This window comes from Bicyclus anynana, chromosome 3 (assembly GCF_947172395.1).
Source record: "Bicyclus anynana chromosome 3, ilBicAnyn1.1, whole genome shotgun sequence".
Classification (NCBI taxonomy): Eukaryota; Metazoa; Arthropoda; class Insecta; order Lepidoptera; family Nymphalidae; genus Bicyclus; species Bicyclus anynana.
In genome coordinates, this window is record NC_069085.1 from 10,716,157 (window position 1) to 10,739,173 (window position 23,017).

The following is a 23,017-nucleotide window of genomic DNA, read 5'->3' on the forward strand; positions in this document are numbered from 1 at the left end:
CACATCAACGCGGTCACGAAACTATTTTAACACCTTCTTTCTCTATAAAGCCATAAAAAGCCTACCTACCGCAAAAAATGACACAGCCTGTGGTTTCCCACGACATGAACCTGTAGATACTTTTTCTTCGAATTTTGTTACGAGTGTGGCAAATCAGCATTTGAGCTTGACCATTGTCCACGAGACTGTGATGCACAAACCTTGTCATTTGTCATTTCACAGATGATCAAAGGTTTGCCAGCCATTACTCGTACCAAAATAGGTACAGTAGGCAGCTATGGAGTTTGGATCATACTGGGCTTTGGATTAGGAGTCAGAAGTTATCTTACGGTGCCACCGTAACTGTACTATTATTATTATGTATTTTGTGACGTCTGGGGCGTAGCAATGTATCAGCTCGAACCGAACTAATTTCACACGTAAGGTGAAACCTTAAAATGTAATCCACAATCTTACTTAATTTGGTGTTTCCCCGAAAAAAAATACGTAAAAAATGATAGACACAGATTCTCGGTCTATCAAAATATGACTGAACTGACTGTAAACGATAATGTCTAGAATAGAACAGCTAGGTAGATTGAAGAATGATTGTCCATTATTTAACTAAATATCTAGGTATGTAAATAAAAAATCACACAGTTACATAATTTATTTAATTTTTGCTTCTAAATTAAAATTTACGTGCCATAACTAAAATCTAAGTTTAAACGTTATAATAGGTAGGTAGGTACAGACAAATAGATATAACCATGCCCATTCTGAAAAATGGATGCAATATTTATTGTATTATATATTTTATTGCAATATAATTAATGTATCGTAGGAAATAGTAGTCTGAGACGAAGAAAGAGGAAGAGTGGTAAGAGTGGCGGGAACGACTTGTGATATGAAGGAGCTCGTCGTGCGGTCGACTTCACTTTAAGACGTGGAAATCGAGCCGTCCACATTACTTGTTGTGTAATTCTTTATGGGTTACTTGGGATAGGCGGGGATAGTGACTTGAGTGGAAAAGAAGAGTGTTGGTTAACTGTCAAAGACGTCTTTAACCCTACAGACAACGTTCACAAGTCCGTGACACTAAAGGTCATTTTCTGCCATTCTAGGGTCTTATTTTGGTTACAGTTTGATTTGTTAATTAAGTTGTTCTGATAAATGTTGTGTCATATCATAACCTTTGTTCGACATTAGTTTTTTTAATTTTGTAATTGAGTCTGCTAAAAGTATATTATCCAGATTTATTGGTACTTTTTATTAAGTGTTAGGATTGCCGATTGATATAAGAATCATATTGTAAAATTGAGGTAGGTGTAAACACTTGTATTAAAAAGACAACAATGCGTAAGACGGCACGACACAAACTACCCAAGTGTTTTTCAGATATCATGGGTACGGTGACAGTCGCCTGTATTGTATTACGTTCATAATACGTACCTACTATTAACGTGAATCGCGGCAAACTATCAAAGCGTGAAACGAACTGTATTTAAAGTTATATATTAAAGAATAATATAGATTTTAGCAATATGTACGTTAAAGAACAAACAAATATGATGCGCAAAAAGCATTTTGCATGGTAAACATGAAAATTTATGAAATGAATACGACGATTTAGTATGGCTATGGACATTGCCCATTTATATGTACCTACTTAACTAGTCATTATTAAATTAGTTTATAAAAACACGTTTTTTTTAATATTTTCTTTTTCCTAAATTAAAATAATATGTATGACTAACTAAATCTAAAGTTAGTTTTTTAAATTTATAACTTTCTCGTCAATATAATATGTTTTATATGTATCTATGTAATAACATATAAGATATATACAAAATTACATAACTTTAATTCCCCTTAAATATATTTCTTAACAGTGACACTGAAAAAAGAACATTGCTTTGTAGAAAACCTGTAAAATATAAATACTTTCAGATTTTATTTCCATTAAAATTTTAAAAATAATACATATAATATGCAGGTATAGATTTCACGTTATTACAGCTTGGATTCCTTTTTATCTATTATGTACTTAAGGTTGCAAATATATATTATTTATTACTTCCGTCACCAAAAACATTTAAGTAGATTGGTATTATATCTTTATAAATTGCACACAATTACCATTTTTAGTCTACGAATATAACATTTTTGTTAACAATCAAATCTTTTACAACTATATTATAATATACTAATATACATATTTATCTAATGGAACATTTAATATAATAATACTTTTCATTCAGATTTATTTTTTACAGTGAATAATATTTGATTGGTTTGGTAAATCAAGTAGAGTGCACTCACAAATACAGCATTTGCTCTGAAATAAAAGAAAGCAATACCTATTATTAAAAGACAATTCTTAGGGTCCTTACACATTCACATGCAGACGCATACGCACGCACGCACGCACGCACGCACGCACGCACGCACGCACGCACGCACGCACACACTTACACACACACACACACTCGCACTCACGCAAGCATGCACGTGTCGGCGCGAGTGAATCATTTGATGGCAATGAATTTTCATAATTTTTGTGTCTGTCTGTCATTTGTTGACCGGCTGTCAGTATCAAGCAACTACTAAATGAATTCAAATGAAACTTGGTATGATTTGAGACATTAATAAGAAGAAGGATAAAATACTTTTTGTCGCGAAAATAAAATTAGAGGAGGGTAAAATAGGGGTTGAAAATTTGTATGGAAAGTCCTTAATTTTTCAAGAATATTTGTAATAATTGGTATATCAGAAAAATGATAAAAATAATGTAATTCAACATTTTGTAAAATTTTACACCTAATGGGTTTAAAAGAGGTTGAAGTTTTTTTAATGTAAATTGTTCATGTTCTATTTATATTTTTGTAAAATTATTAATGGACTATTTATTATATGTATAGGTATAAGACATGCAAAGATATAAAAAGAAGAGGGTGCAAAGTCGCGGGCGTCCGCTAGTTTATCTAATATAATTTGTTTTCAATTTAATTCTTTATTCAACAAATAACCCAATAATTTTAACTTTGTTTCTCTTTTATTAATATTTAGCTTTTAAAGTTAATTTTCTGTAAATTAGAAATCACACTTACTGTCCTTCTTTGAAGTACTCCTTTAGTGTGTTGGAAAACCTTTTTGAATATTTGACAAATTCCCTTTTTCTTTGCTCCAGCGCTTGCTTTCCAGTACCAGGAGTGTATGTTGATACCTCATTCACTGCATCCAGTAATTTCTTAATAGCTGATGCTATTTCCCTTTAAAAAAATAGGTAAAAATAAAAATTTCATAAATAATGAACACAGAAGCCAATCTCATCTTGAAACACATGTGGAAAATATTTCAGTGCAGGGGTATGTTTGCTAAATACAAACTTCTTCTATTACTTCATAAAACACCAACTTTAAAATCTTTTTAAATAATAGCAATATTACTCTTCTATTTAGATGTAATGCCAGGAGAGGGTACAACAATAATTCAACAGGAGGGATCGAACCAATAACCCTCTGTTGTTGTTGTTGAATATCTCCACAGTTCAGACCAGAGGCTTTAAGAGAAAGAGATTGGAGATCTGGACTAACTAATTTGTGATACTCCCAATGCCATGATGGTGAATTATGGACAATTTGAGAGGAAACCATTAGACCAACCATAACCATTATTAATCACATTTGCATATCCTACAGGATTGCCAATGCCCAATACATAAACATAGCCATTGAAAAGGCTTTTTCTGGTAAAGCAGTTTGGACTGCTGCTGTTTAGGAGGGGAAGTCTAGGAAGTGGCATCACAAAAGATCAGAAGTGGTGAAAATGACACAGGGACTAAACAAAAAAGTATGTTAAGAAGTCCCACCTGATGTTAAATGAAATACCATTACCTACAAGACTGCATCAGAAAAACACACCCTATGTTGTGCTACCCCTCATAAGCCTGTGTGCCTGCATTTTCACTAGCTATCAATATTATTCAGAAAGAATACAGATATCTGCTTGGTGGCAATTATAGGCAAGGCTTAAGTACTTCCATGGAAAATTCTGGCACAAATAAGATATAATGTTATATTGTTGAGTCGTCTTGTTGAATTCTTATTGTTTACACTCACTTAATAGTCTCAAGGAACGTCTTTCTGTCAGTGATCTCATCAGGGATTCTGCTTAGAATCTTTTTCAATGCAGATGATTTTTTATTTAATTCTTGAAAAGCTTCTTCTGATCTATTCAATCTTAGATCTGCACCTGTTTTTAAAATATACATATAAGATAAATAAAGAAAGTTTTATTAAATAAAATATAAAAAAGTATATAATATAAAAAATTTAAAATAAATATATCACAATTTAATGAATAATAAACACAGCAGCCAATTTCATCTTAAAACATAGTGTGGAAAATATGTCAGTGCAGAGGTATGTTTGCTAAATACAATATTATAAATACTGTATATATATATATTATATATTTATTATAAATACTGGAAACCTAAATACCAGAGAATTTTCTTAATTCTGTGCATGTGTGAAGTCTGCCAATCCGCATTGGGCCAGTGTGGTGGACTGTTGACCTTACCCCTCTCATTGTGAGAGGAGACTCGAGCTCAGCAGTGAGCTGAATATGGGTTCATAATGATGATGATGATGATGATACTGTTACTATTACTTAATTCTGCTCTCTATTATGATTGATTTCCAAAATTACACATGCAATTTACTCTAAATGTAATTTTACAACAAAGGTATTAAATTTTCAGTCCCCCAGCCAGGGCTACATGTCACTAAAAATGTTACCATCTTTAAGTTATATGTGTATAGTTAGTGAACACATATCTGAGGTTACATAATTAAGCACAATTTTATATTCTCAGTGTCTGAAATACAACATTATTTACATTCTGCCTCAGTCAATGTTCCTTGAAGCCGGAGCAAGCTTTCATTCATGTTAACAGGAATATCTGCTCTCCTCATGATGCCAGCCACCAAGTCATAGTTAAGTCCTGGCACTGCAGCTTCAGCCTTCGTAAGAGCAGCCCGTAATGTTTGTGAGGCTCCCAAATCATATTTCTCAAGCTGAAAAAATATAACACTTAATGTTTATTTATTTGAAAATAAGGAAAAATCAGTAACACAAGAAATAGAACGATAAAGATGCCTGCTTTTCTCTGCTAGGCAAACTTAGGATTAGGAAAACATAATTGAAAACGAAAGGTGTGACAGAAGTATGTCACAATAATCTATACAAGGAAAATATGGCACAACAGCGATAAATAGTTGAGATAACACATAACGAAATTTATCAAGGGCACCTAACATACTTCATTTTTGTAAAAAAATTAAAGGAGCAATTATTAATGTAATTAGCAGTAACAATATCGTAATGAAACACTGTTAGCTTAAAATTACGAAATTATTTTATACAAGGCTAAGATAACACAATATTGACACACCCTTAGCCAAGGATGGCAAAGAAAATGAAATAGGCAAAAAATACACATTTCATTTACCTGAGAAAGTACAGGACGTATAAGAACAGGCAAAACCAAGGAAGTGACGGGCAATTCATCTCCCATTGTCATTCTGACTAAGAAATATGTTACAACAAACAGCAGAAATATATAGGCAACCGACTAATTAATCTTATATGTTGATAAGTTCCCTTAGGTCCACTAATTCTTGTGAATGTAAATTCAAAATAATAAATCAAATCAAGTCAAAGAATAGATTATTTTGTAGGTATTTAAAATTTATATTTTACACGGATGACCAAGGAACATATTTACTCAGCGGATGACGGAACACTAACGTCAAAAAAGATCCACAGACGACAAATCAAATGAAAGATATACCAAAGACTAAATTAATATTTAGAATGATCTATACTATAGTCAAAGAATAAATTAATATACAGACTGTCCCGTAAATATTACGACTAAAAAGATATTCTCCATTCAAGCGCAAGAGTCATAGAAATAGTATATAGTAGCCACAGCACAACACAGGCCACAAACCATAGATACTCTTAATAATCATCAACTTGCAAGACTAGATTCTAGAGCTGTAAGAAAGTGACAGACGTCAGAATTCTTCAAAACATTCTTAACAATGTCAAATGTCAATGTCATTGATGACGTTGAATTGTTGATTTGGGGCGATTTGTGGTTGATTGATTTGATTTTGAAATTTCCCAATTCCCTGTGTGTGTGTTCTACTATTTAGTATTTAGATAAGAACATTAGTCATTCAAAAGAAAAAACTCTAACATGGCGAAAAATACTTCAAGTTCCGCCTTCCGAAAAATTGATATAGATCAATACAATGAAGATAACTTCAAAGAGGACGAGGCTGAGCAAGCGGTGCCCACCGGACCAGATGAAGGCGAAGTGTGTGCATTACTCAACCAATATCCTTTTTAATAGTTTTTTTTATCAACCTGTCAACATAGGCTGATTTTACTCTAAACCTTGTGTAGTATTAGAATCTGTGAGTCATCAACCAGGATAATAACATTGATAAAATTTCATCAACAAAATTTTTGATTTTGCATTGCTAGTGCAGACTGTGATTAAGATTTTGCATTGCTAGAGCAGACTATGATTAAGAAACATTATTTTTAACATATTGGTTTAACATAAGTATATTTGACACCAGCTCCTGCTGTAAAGTTACAGTGCTGCAGCATTGTTCTTTCCTTGGCAACTTTGTACCCTGAGTATCACTGGGGAGCAACAATCTTCAGCAATGATATGGTTTGACAGGATAAATAGCTTAGACAGTAGTACTGTCCAATATAAGCTCTGTCTCAAAGAAATGGTATACTACCTGAACTAACATGAAATTTTAAACTGAATTTTTGATTAATGTATTTCCTTATAAATCTAAATACAGCTCGATATGTTGAAGCTCTTAAACATGTGTTAAACAATGCACCCCTGGGATCAACAGATCAACAAGTGAAGGTAAAATTTTGTGTACCAATTACACCCAAATTAGTATTAGCAGTATAGTATGATATAGTGTTTATACTACCTTATTATGTCTACTAATTATTTTGATTTTAATTATTTTGGAAATTTCAGTTGGTATTATTCTAATATAGGTATCCACATAATATAACTCATCATCTTCACATCAGCCAATAGGACATAAGATGTCCTCTGCAGGACATAGGACTTTTGCAGGGACTTCCAAACAACACAACCTGAGCCACCTGCATCCAGCGGCTCCCTGCATCTGCATCTGCATGTCTTGATGTTGTCAGTCCACCTGTTGAGGGGAAATTACTATTTTTATAAAAAATATTCAATAGTTTTAGTGTTTAAATCTTTTGAACTTTCACAATTAAATGAGGATGAATTTTAAATGTAAATTAAATAATATTATAATTTGCTTGCAGGATAATGCCCTGTCACTCACTCTAAAAGTATTAATTGCAGTGAAGTCAGCCCAAATTGAAGAAGTTGTTGGAAATTTATCACTTGACGATATTGACATTCTAATGAAATACATATATAGAGGGTTTGAATATCCATCAGAGGGTTCAAGTGGCCACCTTTTACTTTGGCATGAAAAAGCATTCAACATTGGAGGTGCTGGATCTATTGTCAGAGTTTTATCAGACAGAATGAAAGTATAAAATAAGTATTATTAAAATGAAAATTATTCTTATTTAAATGTATTATACATAACAGAAATTACCTAATAAACTATATATCACACCACAGTTTTTGAGTTTTATTGTATTGCTGAAAATTGGCCAATAAAAAAAGAGATAAGTTTAGTAATAACATATTATATGATCATATTGATATTGTTTACCGATTTACAAAGATTTCATTATGTGGCAGCATTTTCGATAAAAAATCAGACAAATGCTGTTCGGACTCGCCCATTGAGAATTCCGTACGTAAGTACCTACTCGTAGGATCATCATAAACCGAATTGCGTACTTTTTGCCGAGCGTTTCCTGAATTTCAGTCCCGTTTTTTAGATTTCATTATGAATTTAAAGTCTAGAGACTTACTTGTAACACCGTTATCAGTTTCATACTTCATGGGAAAATACGAGTAGGTACCTACCCTATGAGTTGTTTTTTTTGCCGTACGCATAAACAATCGTAGGCATCTTTTTTTTTGGTTTTTTTTATTATCTACAAGTTAGCCCTTGACTACAATCTCACCTGATGGTAAATGATGATGCAATCTAAGATGGAAGCGGGCTAATTTGTTAGGAGTAGGATGAAATCCGCACTCCTTTTGTTTTCTACGCGACATCGTACCGGAAGGCGGAACGCTAAATCGTTTGGCGGTATGTCTTTGTCGGTAGGGTGGTAAATAGTCACGGCCGGAGCTTCCCACCAGCCGGACCTGGACCAATTAAGAATACCTCAATCAGCCCAGCCGGGAATTGAACCCAGGACCTCCGTCTTGTAAATCCACTACGCCACGAGGCCGTCAAAAAATCGTCCGTCGTTCTATTTTTTACGTATGTAAACTAAGTGATTTTTCCTCAACTCAACCGTAGACCTGAGAAGGTATATGGTTTCAATTCAACTTGATACCTCGAAGCATTCCCGAAATAAAGGGTCTTGATAGACAGACGGACAACAAAGTGATCAAAGGGTTCCGTTTTTTCCTTTAGAGGCACGGAAAATACCTAAAAATACCAAAACGTCGGCTGGTTATCGGTCGGGCCACTAAAGATTCTACTTTGATGATAGTTGACGTTGAGTACTTGGGCCGAGAAAGAATACAAACAAACGATTGATGGTATCTAAAGATGAAGTCGGCCTGTCCTGTCGGCTCTAGGACCTAAACGTTCGCCTAAATTTTTTAGAGAACTAGAAAAGTTTCTTGTTGTCTATTTATTTTATCTTTAAGAATAAATAAATATACATAGATATTTCAAGAATAATTGGGTAGGAAGGTATAATATAGGCAGAGGTGTGATGGCCCAGTGGATATGACCTCTGCCTCAGATTCCTGAAGGTGTGAGTTCGAATCCGATTCGGGGCGTCCACCTCCGACTTTTCAGTTGTGTGCATTTTAAGAAATTAAATCTCACGTGTCTCAAACGGTTAAGGAAAAACATTGTGAGAAAACCTGCATACCAAAGAAGAGGAGACTCGAGCTCAGCCGAAGTGTGCCGAATATGGGTTGATAATGTATACTATAGGTAAGTAGGTAGGTTTTAGTAATTTTGTAGTAGGTAGGTAAGTACGTGCGCCACAAATCACCATGTCGGATATGATAAGAAACTACATTACCCCCTACGTCTAAACTAGGTAATATATGTCCCAATTAGAGACAGCTGTAGGTAATGACTGAGATAGTAATTTCGCGTTGTATTTTAATGAACGTACAGCAGTGAATGTTGCAGTGAGCTTTTAAACGAAAACAACCATAGCAAGCAACTATAAAGAAAGTAATCGTTAGCTCGGCTACTCGAGGCAGTCTCTTCAACCAGGAAGGCGCTATATAAAGCAACACACTGCAGTGGTAAGTCGATAGTTCTAGTTATACCTTGGTCTTACGCTCACTCAAAAGTAAAATGGATCTAGCGGTTAGTATTTTTTGTTACTTGTGTTACGTCGATTGCGTCGTCGGCGGTCATATCAAATGCTCTCTTACTCGGAAATAATAATCACATTATATAACGTGCTCTTATATCACTCTAATAGCTTTTTCCGTCCATAACGAAGAACTATTTAGCAATGATAGACCTACCTAATCTAATTCCGCTTGTTGCATAACTAAATCACAATTGATTTTTGTTATTTTAACCAATTAGATAGGTACCTACCCAAACTAAAAGACACCTTATTTATGTTGTTTCAGAAATTAATAATATTATTCTGCTGCACAACCATTTGTTTGGCGTCCCATCATACTCACGTGATACCCGTAGAGGGGTACGAAACGGAACTCCAGGATCTCGGGCAACACGTCGAAATACCAGAAACACCTGTAAAAGTGGTGAAGATTACGAAAACGATAGCAGTGAAAATTCCAGTTCCATACCCGGTGAAGGTCGTCGAGAAAGTGCCTTACCCGGTGCACGTTAACAAACCTTATCCAGTGCCGGTGCCGCAAATTATCAAAGTTCCGGTAGCGCACCATTCTCACGGACAAGAGGCGCTTGACGTCAACCACGGTAATCAATTTCAGGATCGCCAACATAACGAGAATTCTTACCACGTGCAAGAACAACCCAGTGGCGCACAAGAAGAATCATACGATGGGTCAGCAAATCAATCGTATGAAGGAGGCAATAACGGCAACAGTTACAGTGCCCCGAATGACGGAGACTATTCTGCAGAAGGGTCGCCTGGATATAGCCAACAACCTCAAGACTTTCATGGATCTGCCGCCGATCTAGATGGACACAATTCTTTTGAGTCTAAAAGTTACGACTTGGCTATTCAGAACTATCTGAACAATTTAAAGCCAAACGGCAATTACGCCGGTCAAGGTATGTATCATTAATATGAACATGAGACAGATAGGCCATAGGTTTTTTGAGCAACAAAATCTATGTCATCAAGTTTTGTGTGCGATGCGTGGTGACAATGTCTTAGACGCTTGTTTAATTCAGGTGACCTATGTTTTTGTAAATATTTCTTAGTACCAGACAGCCATAGAATACTAATGAGGAATGATGTATAATTTCTTACATAATTATCCATGTAATAAGTATGTACAACTGGTAGATTAGTTAATTGTTATTATGAATGTGACAGTACATTGTTGAAGTTTTTGATTGATCAACTGTGATTGTTAAAATGTTGTCGCAAGAGATATGGTTACAACATCTTGTTTATTTAAACTAACTAGGTATTATGACTGTGTTGATGTTGTTTTTGTCGTGTGCGAATTCTGTTACTAGATGTGTAGGAAGTGTTTTGTAATATTGTTAATTTTGTAATAAAATAATTTATTAAATAAAATTACTTGATACATTTTGTTTAATTTTATTTACTAAAACACTAAATTTTTTTTTGTTTTATTACATTAAGCCACACCCCAAAAATACTAAACATTTAAAAAACAAGAGTCGTAACTTGCATCAAGACTTACACATTTCTAAAAACTTTATCATACAACACTTGTTACTAGAAATAAAAATATAAACTATATTTTCAATCTCAATAATGCAAACAATCGTTATCACAAGGCTCGACCATTGTACTCCATTCATAAAGAGTTCAATAAATCGTAACGCCTAAGCAGCTTTGCATCATTAGGATTAGGAATAGGAAAATACCGGGTAATTTAGAAATTGTTATTTGTCTAGTGGCGTATACATATATCAAAATCCTGGAATGTATTAAAATTAAAACAATGCATTTAAAAATTTTTAGGTACCCACTTGGAGGATTGAATTACATACTGGATTTTATTTTTCAATAATAGAAAAATACAAAATATTTTTTTCGTCGATTATACCTACTTACATAATATTATTATGTAAGTAGGTATAATCTACTTCATACTTCTATTATACTTCCGGGTCCGTCAGTATAATAGTTATTACTATTATACTGACGGACCCGGTCAAGCTTCGCTTTGACTTAGGTGCGCTTCTTCCCTACCCTTAAAAAAACAAGTCATACTTCAAGGAATATTATAAAAAAAATTAGCTAAATCAGTTTAGGCGATTCATTTTTATATTCACTATTCAGCCAATCCTTTCTCTAACGGAAAAGGACGTTCAGATTTAGACTCTAAGGGGTTCGATGAAGATTAGGGATATATAGATTACTAGTTGACGTGGCAAACGTTTTGCCATGAAAAATAGATGTTGGCCGATTCTCAGACCTACCCGATATGCACATGAAATTTCATACAAATCGGTCCAGCTTTTTCGGAGTAGTTTGATAACTAATTTTTATATGTTGGATACTAGCCGACGCCCCGCTGTTTTAGCCATCCCTTGCCCGTGAGAATACAGCGATAAAATATAGCTTATGGCACTCACAAATAACGTGGCTTTCTAGTGGTAAAAGAATTTTCAAAATCGTTTCAGTGGATTCAGATATTACCGCTTACAATACTACAAACTTTACCTCTTTATAATATTAAGTATATGAAGTATATCGTCTAATATAGAAGTAAAGATTAAGATACTCAATTTTTTTATCAAGTGGGTACCTATCTCTATCGATTTATAAAAGTTTCAACATGTGACAGCATTTTCGAAAAAAATTAAACCAGACGGATGGTCTTAGGCCAGGCCCATACAAAAATCTTCGAACTTCTTTGACCTGTTGTTGAATAACAGACTTCTCAAAGGACCACAATGCATCACTTGAGATCAGTGTAATATAGTTTAATATATATAATAATATGTTATTTATTAGTATATTGATCTAATTTTTGTAAATTTACCTCAATAAACTTATATACCTTAAGATTATTTATTAATAAAATCTCTTTAAAACAAAATAAGGCTTATAATAATAATTATAATATAGGTATAAAATTTAAAAACCATTTAAACAATATTTTGTACGTTTAGGAAACAGACATCGAACAGATTTAAACCACCATCCACCATTTTGTAAAATGTCTTTCGATGTTGATCCAGCAACTTTCCTTTTCCAGTGCGGTTGGAACTTGGGTGTTCCCACCTATAGTGCGACACAAAAGAGTAGAAAATAAATAAGGGCGCTGTAGTCACTTATTGACATTAATAGGGTAACCCTGTGTACTGTCACCTACTTGGTATTGCAACTACCTTGATACTTGACATTGATTGATATTTTGTTCTATACATAGGTAATATTATGTTCTAATTTAAAATAAGATGAACATTTCTAAATAACATTATTATCAAATAAAAATAAATTTATAAATATATGCATTTGGAAAATACTTACTATCTAGTCCAGAAGTATGGTTGTGTTATGAATACTAAGATAGGTAATTTCATGGTTTATATTTATTACATTTCAATAAATTCAAGTCAATCTCATCTAAATAAATTATATTTATTGTAATTCGTCTTATAATTACCCGAATTTCCACTATGATTTTAATAATCTGATAAAACTATCATTAATGATTGGTTGCTCTATGACAGATCTTTGTGATGACAGCTGTAAATGTGGTGTTCGCCACACAGCGAATATTTTAGTTCCATTTTTATTAATTTCTACTCTTTTATGTCGAACTATACAGGATATTTAATAAAATCAACGTTTTCAGCGTTTTACGCAACGGATCAACCGGTTGTCTGTCCTAAGAACTTAGATTTAATATTACAAATGTACCTAATTTACTTAAAACTTCAACCCTTTTCCCTTTGTTTCATCAGTGGCAGTGGAGGAGACGGCGATGTCAGCGACCGGTGAAGGCCTCCTAAAGTAGCCTCAAAAAATGTTTTTAAAAGTATTCAAAATTTAATTCAATCAATTGGAATTCAAACAATTTCGTGAGTTTTAAACCGATCGTCAATTTTAGTTTCTGTTTGTCATTATTTTATCATTATCAAACTATTTTTAACAGTCCACTACAGGGCCAGGCCTCCCTCCTTATAGAAGAGGAAATATGGAGCTTTGACCCACCAAGCTGCTCAATACTGATAACAGTTAAGATAATGTAATATTAACGGGCACTATCAGGTGATAATGATCGGCGTGCTCTCCGAGGCACGGGGTGTAACGCTAACTTCCCAACTTTGGACTGAGAATTTACCAGAAAATTTCATAGAAGAAAGAAAACTCCATAGCCCGACCTAGAAATCGAACCTAGGACCATATTTGTTATTATTTGATTAGCATATTCACATATTCCTATGCATTACTGATGATTAAATCAGCTACGAGTAATTCAATTTAATCTCTAAATAAATGAAACAGGCCTCGCAAAGTCGACGTCGCCGACGAACTCATTCGATTGCCGCCACTGAATTTCACGTTACTTAAACATCATAGGCCCACAGTCAACGATATTTTATACTATAGATATGTTACTTGCAAAATCACCGCAAAATGTAAGCCGAATTTAGCTATTCCACTGAGCGTACACATGCACAATTTTGTGTTTAATTCCATTTTAAATTTATGTATGTACAGTTTTTTTAAGTTCCTAAGCACGCAATAGGGATGATAACTAGGTTTGAATATATTGATTTTATGATACATTCGGGTAAATAAGGTCAATATTAACTGATTTATACATAAAAAACAAAGATTGACTGGATATTTGCAAAATAAATAAGATTATAAAATTTCAAAATCTATTAAAAATATTTTATCGTAATTAAATGAAAATTCATACAGTTTTAGCTTCCTTACATTAAATGTAACATTTTTCTATATATTAACTATAAACATTAACGCACAAATAACAAAGATATTAATAACCACGCCCATTCAAATCTAACGATCATGGACCAACGACGACATTAAATCGGACCATTTTGTATAAAGCGTTTTCCAGGGAACCGCGGCAGCGCCGCAAATCTGACCCTTTAAATCCCTGAAGCTCCGAAAGTAATGATCGCAGATACCCTGTTACTTTTACAAAATTGCTTGACTATTAGCATACTCCTAATTTATATACAATTTAAAAAACTGTCATCATCCCTAAGTTTAAATAACTTTCGTTGTTTAATAAGCGACTAAATGACATTAAGACAAACATTTGTCCGCCTCAGTTTTGACGCGCTAGACATATCTCTGGTATAAAACATCGTTGGCCACAGTGGGGCTTAGAATGGCGGTGAGAAGTCGACGCGCGGCCGTTTGCTGGCGCCGGAGTCCGCCATGTCGGCGAGCTCGTGTCGCGCCGCCTTCAGCGAGCGCTCGGCCAGCAGCAGCGGCTCCGGCTTGTCGTCCTCGTCGGACACGTACATGCGCGTGAGGTCGGACGCCACGGACGCCGTGTCGCACACGCTGGGGACACAGGCAATAAGCTAGTTGACACTTCTATTATCGTTCTACTAGACCAGTGATACCCAAGGTGTGTTAGTGACGTCACAAAATGGACGACAGCATTTTTGACGTTAGGAAAATTTGAAAAAATACGTGATATTTAGATTAACTTTTATAAGAAACCTTAACTTTTATTAAATTGATATCGATATATTTCGGATCCATAGTATCCATGTACTACACGAAATTAATATTGTTTATATTAAATTTCGTCATATTCATACATTTTTTTTATAACACACTAGCGGACGCCGGCGACTTCGTTCGCGTGTAAGTCAGTTTTTCAGAAATCCCGCGGGAACCATTGATTTTTCCGGGATTAAAAGTAGCCTATGTGTTAATCTAGAGTAAAATTTATTTCCATTCCAAATTTCAGCCAAATCGCTTCAGTAGCCGCAGCGCAAAGGAAGAATAAAAAACTTTCGCCTAAGAGTGATTTGCCCATAAAGTGTCTCCTAGTTCACCAATTTAAATATCATAATGTACCTCATTACGCACTTGTGCGTTATCCTAATGTAAAACGCACAGTTTACAGTGTACTTTTTAAAATCTTAAAAATTAATGAGTTTTTTATGTCAAGAAAAGTGGTTAACTTTTTATGAATAATAATTAACTTTGTGAGATAAAATATAATAAAATAAACATTTAATTCTTTAATTTTGACAATAAATGACAACCATTTATCGGTAACAAAAACACAAAGTATTAATTAACTTTATTAGTAAGACTGGCTTAGTTAGGTTACTGAAAAAAAAGCGCCGAGTTTTCGCCAATCTCAAGAACAGAAGTTTTGATATATGAGTAACTACTTGAAATTCTGTTTGGTAGCTGTCGTCATCATTAACAACCCATACTCATCATAAGTAGCTGTCATCATCATTAACAACCCATACTCATCATAAGTAGCTGTCATCATCATTAACAACCCATACTCATCATAAGTAGCTGTCATCATCATTAACAACCCATACTCATCATAAGTAGCTGTCATCATCATTAACAACCCATACTCATCATAAGTAGCTGTCATCATCATTAACAACCCATACTCATCATAAGTAGCTGTCATCATCATTAACAACCCATACTCATCATAAGTAGCTGTCGTCATCATTAACAACCCATACTCATCATAAGTAGCTGTCATCATCATTAACAACCCATACTCATCATAAGTAGCTGTCGTCATCATTAACAACCCATACTCATCATAAGTAGCTGTCATCATCATTAACAACCCATACTCATCATAAGTAGCTGTCGTCATCATTAACAACCCATACTCATCATAAGTAGCTGTCATCATCATTAACAACCCATACTCATCATAAGTAGCTGTCATCATCATTAACAACCCATACTCATCATAAGTAGCTGTCATCATCATTAACAACCCATACTCATCATAAGTAGCTGTCGTCATCATTAACAACCCATACTCATCATAAGTAGCTGTCATCATCATTAACAACCCATACTCATCATAAGTAGCTGTCGTCATCATTAACAACCCATACTCATCATAAGTAGCTGTCATCATCATTAACAACCCATACTCATCATAAGTAGCTGTCATCATCATTAACAACCCATACTCATCATAAGTAGCTGTCATCATCATTAACAACCCATACTCATCATAAGTAGCTGTCATCATCATTAACAACCCATACTCATCATAAGTAGCTGTCATCATCATTAACAACCCATACTCATTATAGCTGTCATCATCATTAACAACCAATGCTCATCATAAGTAACTGTCATCATCATTAACAACCCATACTCATCTTATGTAGCTGTCATCATCATTAACAACCCATACTCATCATAAGTAGCTGTCATCCTCATTAACAACCCATACTCATCATAAGTAGCTGTCATCGTCATTAACAACCCATACTCATCATAAGTAGCTGTCATCCTCATTAACAACCCATACTCATCATAAGTAGCTGTCACCATCATTAACAACCCATACTCATCATACTCGGCTCAGCTCGTCTTTGGAGCTACCAAACCAATACCAACCTGTTATTGCAATAGTCCGATTCAGCTTGTCCGATGGTAAAGTTGGTGGTCTCCTGCTTAACGCTCATGATTGTGGACATCATGAGAGTCACGGGGCCCGCCGGAGTCACGAGCGGCCGCGGTTTCGCCTCCAGAGACACGTGCAATTCCTCGTCCGCAACTTGCATGACCTCGTCTTCGTCCTCCGCGATTATTGACCTGCATCAATAGGTACTTTTTTTTTATTCTTTACAAGTTAGCCCTTGACTACAATCTCACCTGGTGGCAAGGGACGATGCAGTGTAAGATGGAAGCGGGCTAACTTGTTAGGAGGAGGATGAAAATCCACACACCTTTCGATTTCTACACGACATCGTACCGGAACGCTAAATCGCTTGGCGGTACGTCTTTGCCGGTAGGGTGGTAACTAGCCACGGCCGAAGCCTCCCATCAGCCAGACCTAGACCAATTAAGAAAATCTTAAACAGTCCAGCCGTGGATCGATCCCTGGACCTCCTGAGAACTCATTACGAACCTGTATTTTCCATTTTGAACCCTACCCTACCCTGCAAACGATAGTTAAAAACCCTGAGGACGCCACTGGGCATTTTGTAGGAACTTTCAAACATCACGATCTTCAGCCGCCTGCATCTAGAGCAATCCCTACGACTCGCTTGATGTCGTTAGTCCACCTGGTGAGGGGTCGACCAACACAGCACTTTCTAGTGTGGGGTCGCCATTCAAGCATCTTGGGATCCCCAACGTCCATCCGATCTTCGAAGTATATGTCCCATCCATTGGTTATTTTGCTAATCTCCTCAATTTTGTTTAGATCACGCAGATGCATAGTCAGTCACAGCTGTGAGCCTTCTTATAAGTGTCATAGTTATCGATCAAGACCATATTAATGTATGACTACTATTAAAATATTCTAAAGCAAAAGCCTAGGCCCTAGACTATTTAAAGAAGAAAAGATAAGTAAATAAAGGTAGGCCATATTACTTACTTTCCTAAATCTAAAGAGATTTTGTATTCTTGTGACTTTTGTACAACTTCCAACCAGTTTGGATTGCTCAAATTTTCATCTGTGGTGGAAAAAGACGAACCCGGCCTAAAAGAGATAAAGATGTGATCATGGACTTTTCCCAAGTTCCAGTAATATACAAGTATTAAAGTGTTTTTCAGATAGCATGGGTACGGTGACAGTTGCCTGTGTGACGTTCATAATATGTACTATTATCGTGAATCGCGGCAAACTTTCAAGAGTGAAACGAACTGTCACCCACACCATCCTACATGAATCGAATTGTAGTAAGTAATTATTACGTTACCAATATTTTACAGCAAAAGCCTGCAATTGATCACTATTTGCCCACCTTTTGCCCACCTTTGGGTTGGCAAACAAATTATTATATATACTACTATATTTATAAACCGGGACAGTTTGTGGCATTGCAGGTGGTAATCTCTGGATCTACTGGGCCGAATTTGAAATTTCTTTATCCCTGTAATCTCACGGAAACGGGACCTTTTTTTTTATTCTTTACATGCCCTTGACTACAATCTCACCTGATGGTAAGTGATGATGCAGTCTAAGATGAAAGCGGGCTAACTTGTTAGGAGAAGGATGAAAATCCACACCCCTTTTCGGTTTCTACTCGTCATCGTACCGGAACGCTAAATCGCTTGGCGGTACGTCTTTGTCGGTAGGGTGGTAACTAGCCATGGCCAAAGCCTCCCACCAGCCAGACCTGGACAATTAAGAAAATCTCAATCGGCCCAGCCGGGAATCGAACCCATGACCTCCGTTTTGTAAATCCACCGCACATACCACTGCGCCACGGAGGTCGTAAAAAGAGGACCTACGCGGGTGAAATCGTCGAGTCGACTAGACTTTTATAAAATACCAATCACAATATCTTAAACGACTAAGTTATACATTAGGTCCCTGTACGTAAGCCCAAGATACGTGCCAGTTGTCGAACATACTGCCTCGTGTAGACAAAATGACATTTTGTCGACCAATAGCGCCGAACCAGAAATATCGCTCTGTCTTTAGTTACGATGATATGAAAGAGAGAGCGATATTTAATCCAGTTCGGCCGCATCTAAGGTGTACATGGACAGGGAAAAACTGTAATTTACCAACCTATTTTACAGCTGCAATACTCACGTGGGTGTGAAATTCATAATCGATGCAAAGAGATTTTGCTTTTTGTTAATTTGGTAGAAGTTGTCAGGCGTCGGCGACAGTGCATTGCCTTTCGAGAGTTCCGGCAAGATGAAACTGCTTGTTTGAGACGAATTGTTCAGTATGCTGCTTTGTGATATGTCGTTTAGGGAAAATTTCAATGTTGCTGTAATGAAAAAAAAAATATGACAAACAAATAATGGTATATTAGAAAAGAATGTCGTTTTGCATAAAAACTATACCACTGTCTAAAATCATTGATTCGTAATAATGAAAAAGACAATTCGAGTATTTTCGAAACATAATTACCATTCTCATTGTTAATATCTGAAGTAAAAGTAGAAAGCGCATGTAATATGCAATTTATTGCATTGTTTGCTTACATAAACAATGCAATTCACTTAGAATATTAACAATGCAATACTTTAAAAAAAATTGACATTTTTTTTAAATATGACCTCTATTCCCATTCCTCTCCAACTAGTCGAGAAAGACTGTATTAGGAGTGGGTACGACAATAGACCAAAGGAGCAGGGATAGAACCACCACCCCTCGGTGATGAATCCGACCGCTCTTACCGTTGAACTATAAGAGGCTCTACATTTTTTGAATTGTACGGATAAGTAAAATATATTGCAGACTTACAAGTATCTACGGGCGAAATTTTGGCAGCAACTTCATATAGGAAATCCGGTGTCCAAAAATGAGGTATTCTTATAAAAACTTTTCCAGTGTCCACCGGCATGTGAAGTCCTAGTCTGTGTAAAAGTTGCAAAAACTTCAAATCTTTGCAAATGGCGGCTTGCTGGCAATTCCATGGAACCAGTGGTATAGAGCGGTTCAGAACTAAAAACAGCATCGTCGAATTAATTGGTTGTTTCATATATTAAAAATGTTATATAAAAAATATGCTAGCACATACTCAATGAATGGTAGGATACCGACGACAAAACTGGCAAATCTTTGGGCTTTTTCAAAAAATACGCAAACGGGTGTGCGTCGTTCAAAAAACTTGGATGATTAGTTTTCGCGGTCATCTTGTCTAAATACACTTTGGCGGCACACGCTTCCAAAAGAACCGTTTGAACCCAATCTAAGGATCGAGACTTCCCGTCCTGTATGAGTTGCTCACACAGTTTGCCGATTTCGTTCTCGCGGGTTTCTTTGATGTCTTGCATAGTCTTAGTAGACTCTTTTTTCGAAAGCGTGTCGAACTGATCTTTGTTTATTATGAATTGATTGTACAACTCTTTGATAACGGACTCGCGGTCTTTTACGATCCCGTCGTCTTTGAACATCTTCACAATTTCACCGACCACGTCGGGCAAATCATTACACTGCATATAGTTCCAACTCAGTGTCGCTAGTTCGTCTTCACTCCAGCTAGAAAGACATTTATTTATATCATTTTAAAATCAAAAATACCCACTTCTTATTAAAAAAAAAACTTGAGTGGTTAGGGGACAACCGGATGGAACGAAGTTCGCTATCGCAATCGTTATCACAATCGCTATCGCTATAGCTATCATCGCTACCCTGGAGCTCACCAGCTGTCTTCCCGGCTTACAACTATAGCCTCCATCTTACGCAGTCGGGTAAAAAGTGTAGGTTCAACTTTTGGTCTTAATTTTTTCCGTCTAGCCCCCTTTTGCAACGCGCGATAAGGGACTTCGTTCCAAAAAAAACGGTAAAGTAAATCAGTAGATGACGCTAAATTACTTACGACTCATGTAGGTCACGGTATAGATACTTTTTTACAATCAGTGGTTAGTTTATTTAATATTTATATCTATTAAACCCTACTTGAAGAGAACTTAGACCCACCATGCATCTTCAATGCGTGTTGGTGGAACAAGCAAGATAATGTTTGACTATGTTCCTAGGCACGGTGATTTATCAACTTCCCAATTCTGAGCTACTAATTCAAAGCCACATAGGCTAACCACTCAAGCAAATAGCAGCTAATCACAAGAAAGCTATCGGCGACAAACAACAGTTTTTAGTCGCTTAACATAAGAAGTATCAATCATGAAGCAAAGAACATATCTTCTCTTTACTTCATGCTTGGTAGGATATAGTTGAGTAACTTACGCGATAGTATTATTGGGTTCGGCAGACTTTTCTTCGTCCAGTATCAATTTTTCCGGTAAGAATACTTCCGTATGGTTTGGTGATACTATCATCTCCCTCAGCCTTGCTTTCTCATCAAAAATGTCCATTTCAATAGGAAGTTGTAATGAACTTTGTGGTTTACAAGGTTTTTTCACAAATGTATTTATTACATAATCAATTAAATCGGTCCAATCCTACAAATAATAAATTATATTATTGAAAGAATAAATGGTACTTTACGTATTTAAGATACGAATACGATGTGAATCCATGGATGGCTAAGATATTCGTTTCATAAGCCAGGTGGAAGTCGAATGTCTTACTGTAATATTAAAGGTAGGTACTCTTTTGGGATAGTATCTTTCATAAACTAATTTTCCTATTCATATAGAATTAATTCGGTCATTTAAATATTTTTAACCTTAGATAGAGATAGATACCATCCGTATATCTTTTAAATATCTTAATTTATATACAGATATGTTATAAATCAATTATCGACTTCGGGATTTTTATACAACGCCCCGCTATTTCACACGCGTAGTTTCCGTACCCAGGAGAATACTGGAATAAAATATAGCTTACGAAACTAAAAAACACCACAAACTTTAACCTCTTCATAATATTAGTCATCATTATCAATCCATATTCGGCTCACTGCTGAGCTCGAGTCTCCTCTCAAAATGAGAGGCGTTAGGCCAATAGTCCACCACGCTGGCCCAATGCGGATTGGCAGACTTCAAACACGCAGAGAATTAAGAAAATTCTCTGGTATGCAGGTTTACTCACGATGTTTTTCCTTCACCGTTTGAGACACGTAATATTTAATTTCTTAAAATGCACACAACTGAATAGTTGGAGGTGCATGCCCCGGACCAGATTCGAACCCAGACCCTCTGGAATCGGGAGGCAGAGGTCATATCTGGCCACTGGGCTATCACGGCTCTATAATATTAGTACAGTTATAATGTAAGTACTTTATCAATCGAAAAGAAAGTTTAAACTTTAGAGCACATGTTCCTTGGATATTTTTAATTAGTTTTCGATAAATACTACAAGCCTAGAGCTAAGGAAAGACTAATTCACAAAGTATAAATAAAACGAGGTAGGTACAAATCAATAAACATAGAAAAGATTGGAATTTTAAATTAACGATATGAAAAGGCTACTTACGTCACACATTTCAAATTCCGTCTTACAAATTAATGTAAATGTTTTCAGTATTTTCGGCTGGAACAACGAAATCAGGCTGCCCATGTCACCGCCCACGTGATGCATCAGCGTGAATATACAGTCGTTAACGAACTCACCGTTTCCCTCATAGTCCTCCAACAGTAGACCGTACTGATACATTATCTCTGGGGCACAAAATCTGTAAAGTCAGCTGACTATTAAGAATGCACAACATTTGAAGTCGGATTTACATTTCCCTCCTTACTAGTAGAACCACTTTATCGCATTTAAAATTATGAATTAATATAATGGAATAATTATAATTAAACTGTGTATGTTATTACTACGATGTATTATGATGTTTCTTATCGATGTGTCATAAGTGTTTTATGTATGTATCAATATTAAATGAAATAAAGTTTGGAGTTACGTTTTGGACCGACAATAAGTAGGTATTTAATTATCTTAAAATGTATGTTTTAGTTTAAAATATGATATAGGCTCTGCACCACGAAACAAGTCCCGTAGACGCGGCGCTATTGTCATAATGGCGCTCATTTTCATTTGGTAATTTGGTTTGGAACGACTTAACCGATTTTAATAAAATTC

The 23,017-nt window shown here is 35.6% G+C and overlaps 4 protein-coding genes across 4 annotated transcripts in view; 2 read left to right on the plus strand and 2 right to left on the minus strand.

The window, feature by feature from the left end:
* Positions 1-637: 637 nt before the first annotated feature.
* LOC112058579 (programmed cell death protein 10) lies at positions 638-5,764 on the minus strand. The gene is made up of 5 exons (XM_024099485.2): positions 5,495-5,764; positions 4,883-5,060; positions 4,101-4,233; positions 3,090-3,251; positions 638-2,317 (listed from the first exon to the last, which is right to left on the minus strand). Exons 1-5 carry the CDS (start codon positions 5,564-5,566, stop codon positions 2,233-2,235), a joined length of 630 nt encoding a protein of 209 aa, XP_023955253.1. The 5' UTR covers positions 5,567-5,764; the 3' UTR covers positions 638-2,232.
* Positions 5,765-6,107: 343 nt separating this feature from the next.
* LOC112058580 (actin-related protein 2/3 complex subunit 5-B) lies at positions 6,108-7,710 on the plus strand. The gene is made up of 3 exons (XM_024099487.2): positions 6,108-6,390; positions 6,874-6,946; positions 7,384-7,710. Exons 1-3 carry the CDS (start codon positions 6,251-6,253, stop codon positions 7,621-7,623), a joined length of 453 nt encoding a protein of 150 aa, XP_023955255.1. The 5' UTR covers positions 6,108-6,250; the 3' UTR covers positions 7,624-7,710.
* A 1,726-nt stretch (positions 7,711-9,436) lies between these two features.
* On the plus strand, positions 9,437-10,945 carry LOC112058578 (uncharacterized). The gene is made up of 2 exons (XM_024099484.2): positions 9,437-9,548; positions 9,824-10,945. Exons 1-2 carry the CDS (start codon positions 9,537-9,539, stop codon positions 10,469-10,471), a joined length of 660 nt encoding a protein of 219 aa, XP_023955252.2. The 5' UTR covers positions 9,437-9,536; the 3' UTR covers positions 10,472-10,945.
* The window catches only part of LOC112058572 (protein timeless), a 37,751-nt gene continuing 25,674 nt past the window's right edge, over positions 10,941-23,017 (minus strand). The window contains exons 10-17 of the mRNA XM_052891332.1: positions 22,409-22,607; positions 21,215-21,429; positions 20,046-20,506; positions 19,769-19,969; positions 19,106-19,289; positions 17,939-18,043; positions 16,954-17,151; positions 10,941-14,883 (exon numbers count right to left, since the gene is read on the minus strand). Coding sequence (XP_052747292.1) covers positions 14,700-14,883; positions 16,954-17,151; positions 17,939-18,043; positions 19,106-19,289; positions 19,769-19,969; positions 20,046-20,506; positions 21,215-21,429; positions 22,409-22,607 — 1,747 coding nt within the window. The 3' untranslated portion in view covers positions 10,941-14,699. The remainder of the gene's footprint in view (positions 14,884-16,953; positions 17,152-17,938; positions 18,044-19,105; positions 19,290-19,768; positions 19,970-20,045; positions 20,507-21,214; positions 21,430-22,408; positions 22,608-23,017) is intronic.

Bases quoted from the DNA above. Each gene is read 5' to 3' on its own strand.
- LOC112058579 (XM_024099485.2), bottom strand. From the start codon at position 5,566: ATGACAATGGGAGATGAATTGCCCGTCACTTCCTTGGTTTTGCCTGTT. The intron at 5,061-5,494 runs GTAAATGAAATG...ATATTTTTTCAG, and splicing joins TACGTCCTGTACTTTCTCAG to CTTGAGAAATATGATTTGGG. The intron at 2,318-3,089 runs GTAAGTGTGATT...CTTTTATTTCAG, and splicing joins GAGTACTTCAAAGAAGGACA to AGCAAATGCTGTATTTGTGA.
- LOC112058580 (XM_024099487.2), top strand. From the start codon at position 6,251: ATGGCGAAAAATACTTCAAGTTCCGCCTTCCGAAAAATTGATATAGAT. The intron at 6,391-6,873 runs ATATCCTTTTTA...AAATCTAAATAC, and splicing joins GTGTGTGCATTACTCAACCA to AGCTCGATATGTTGAAGCTC. The intron at 6,947-7,383 runs GTAAAATTTTGT...ATTTGCTTGCAG, and splicing joins CAACAGATCAACAAGTGAAG to GATAATGCCCTGTCACTCAC.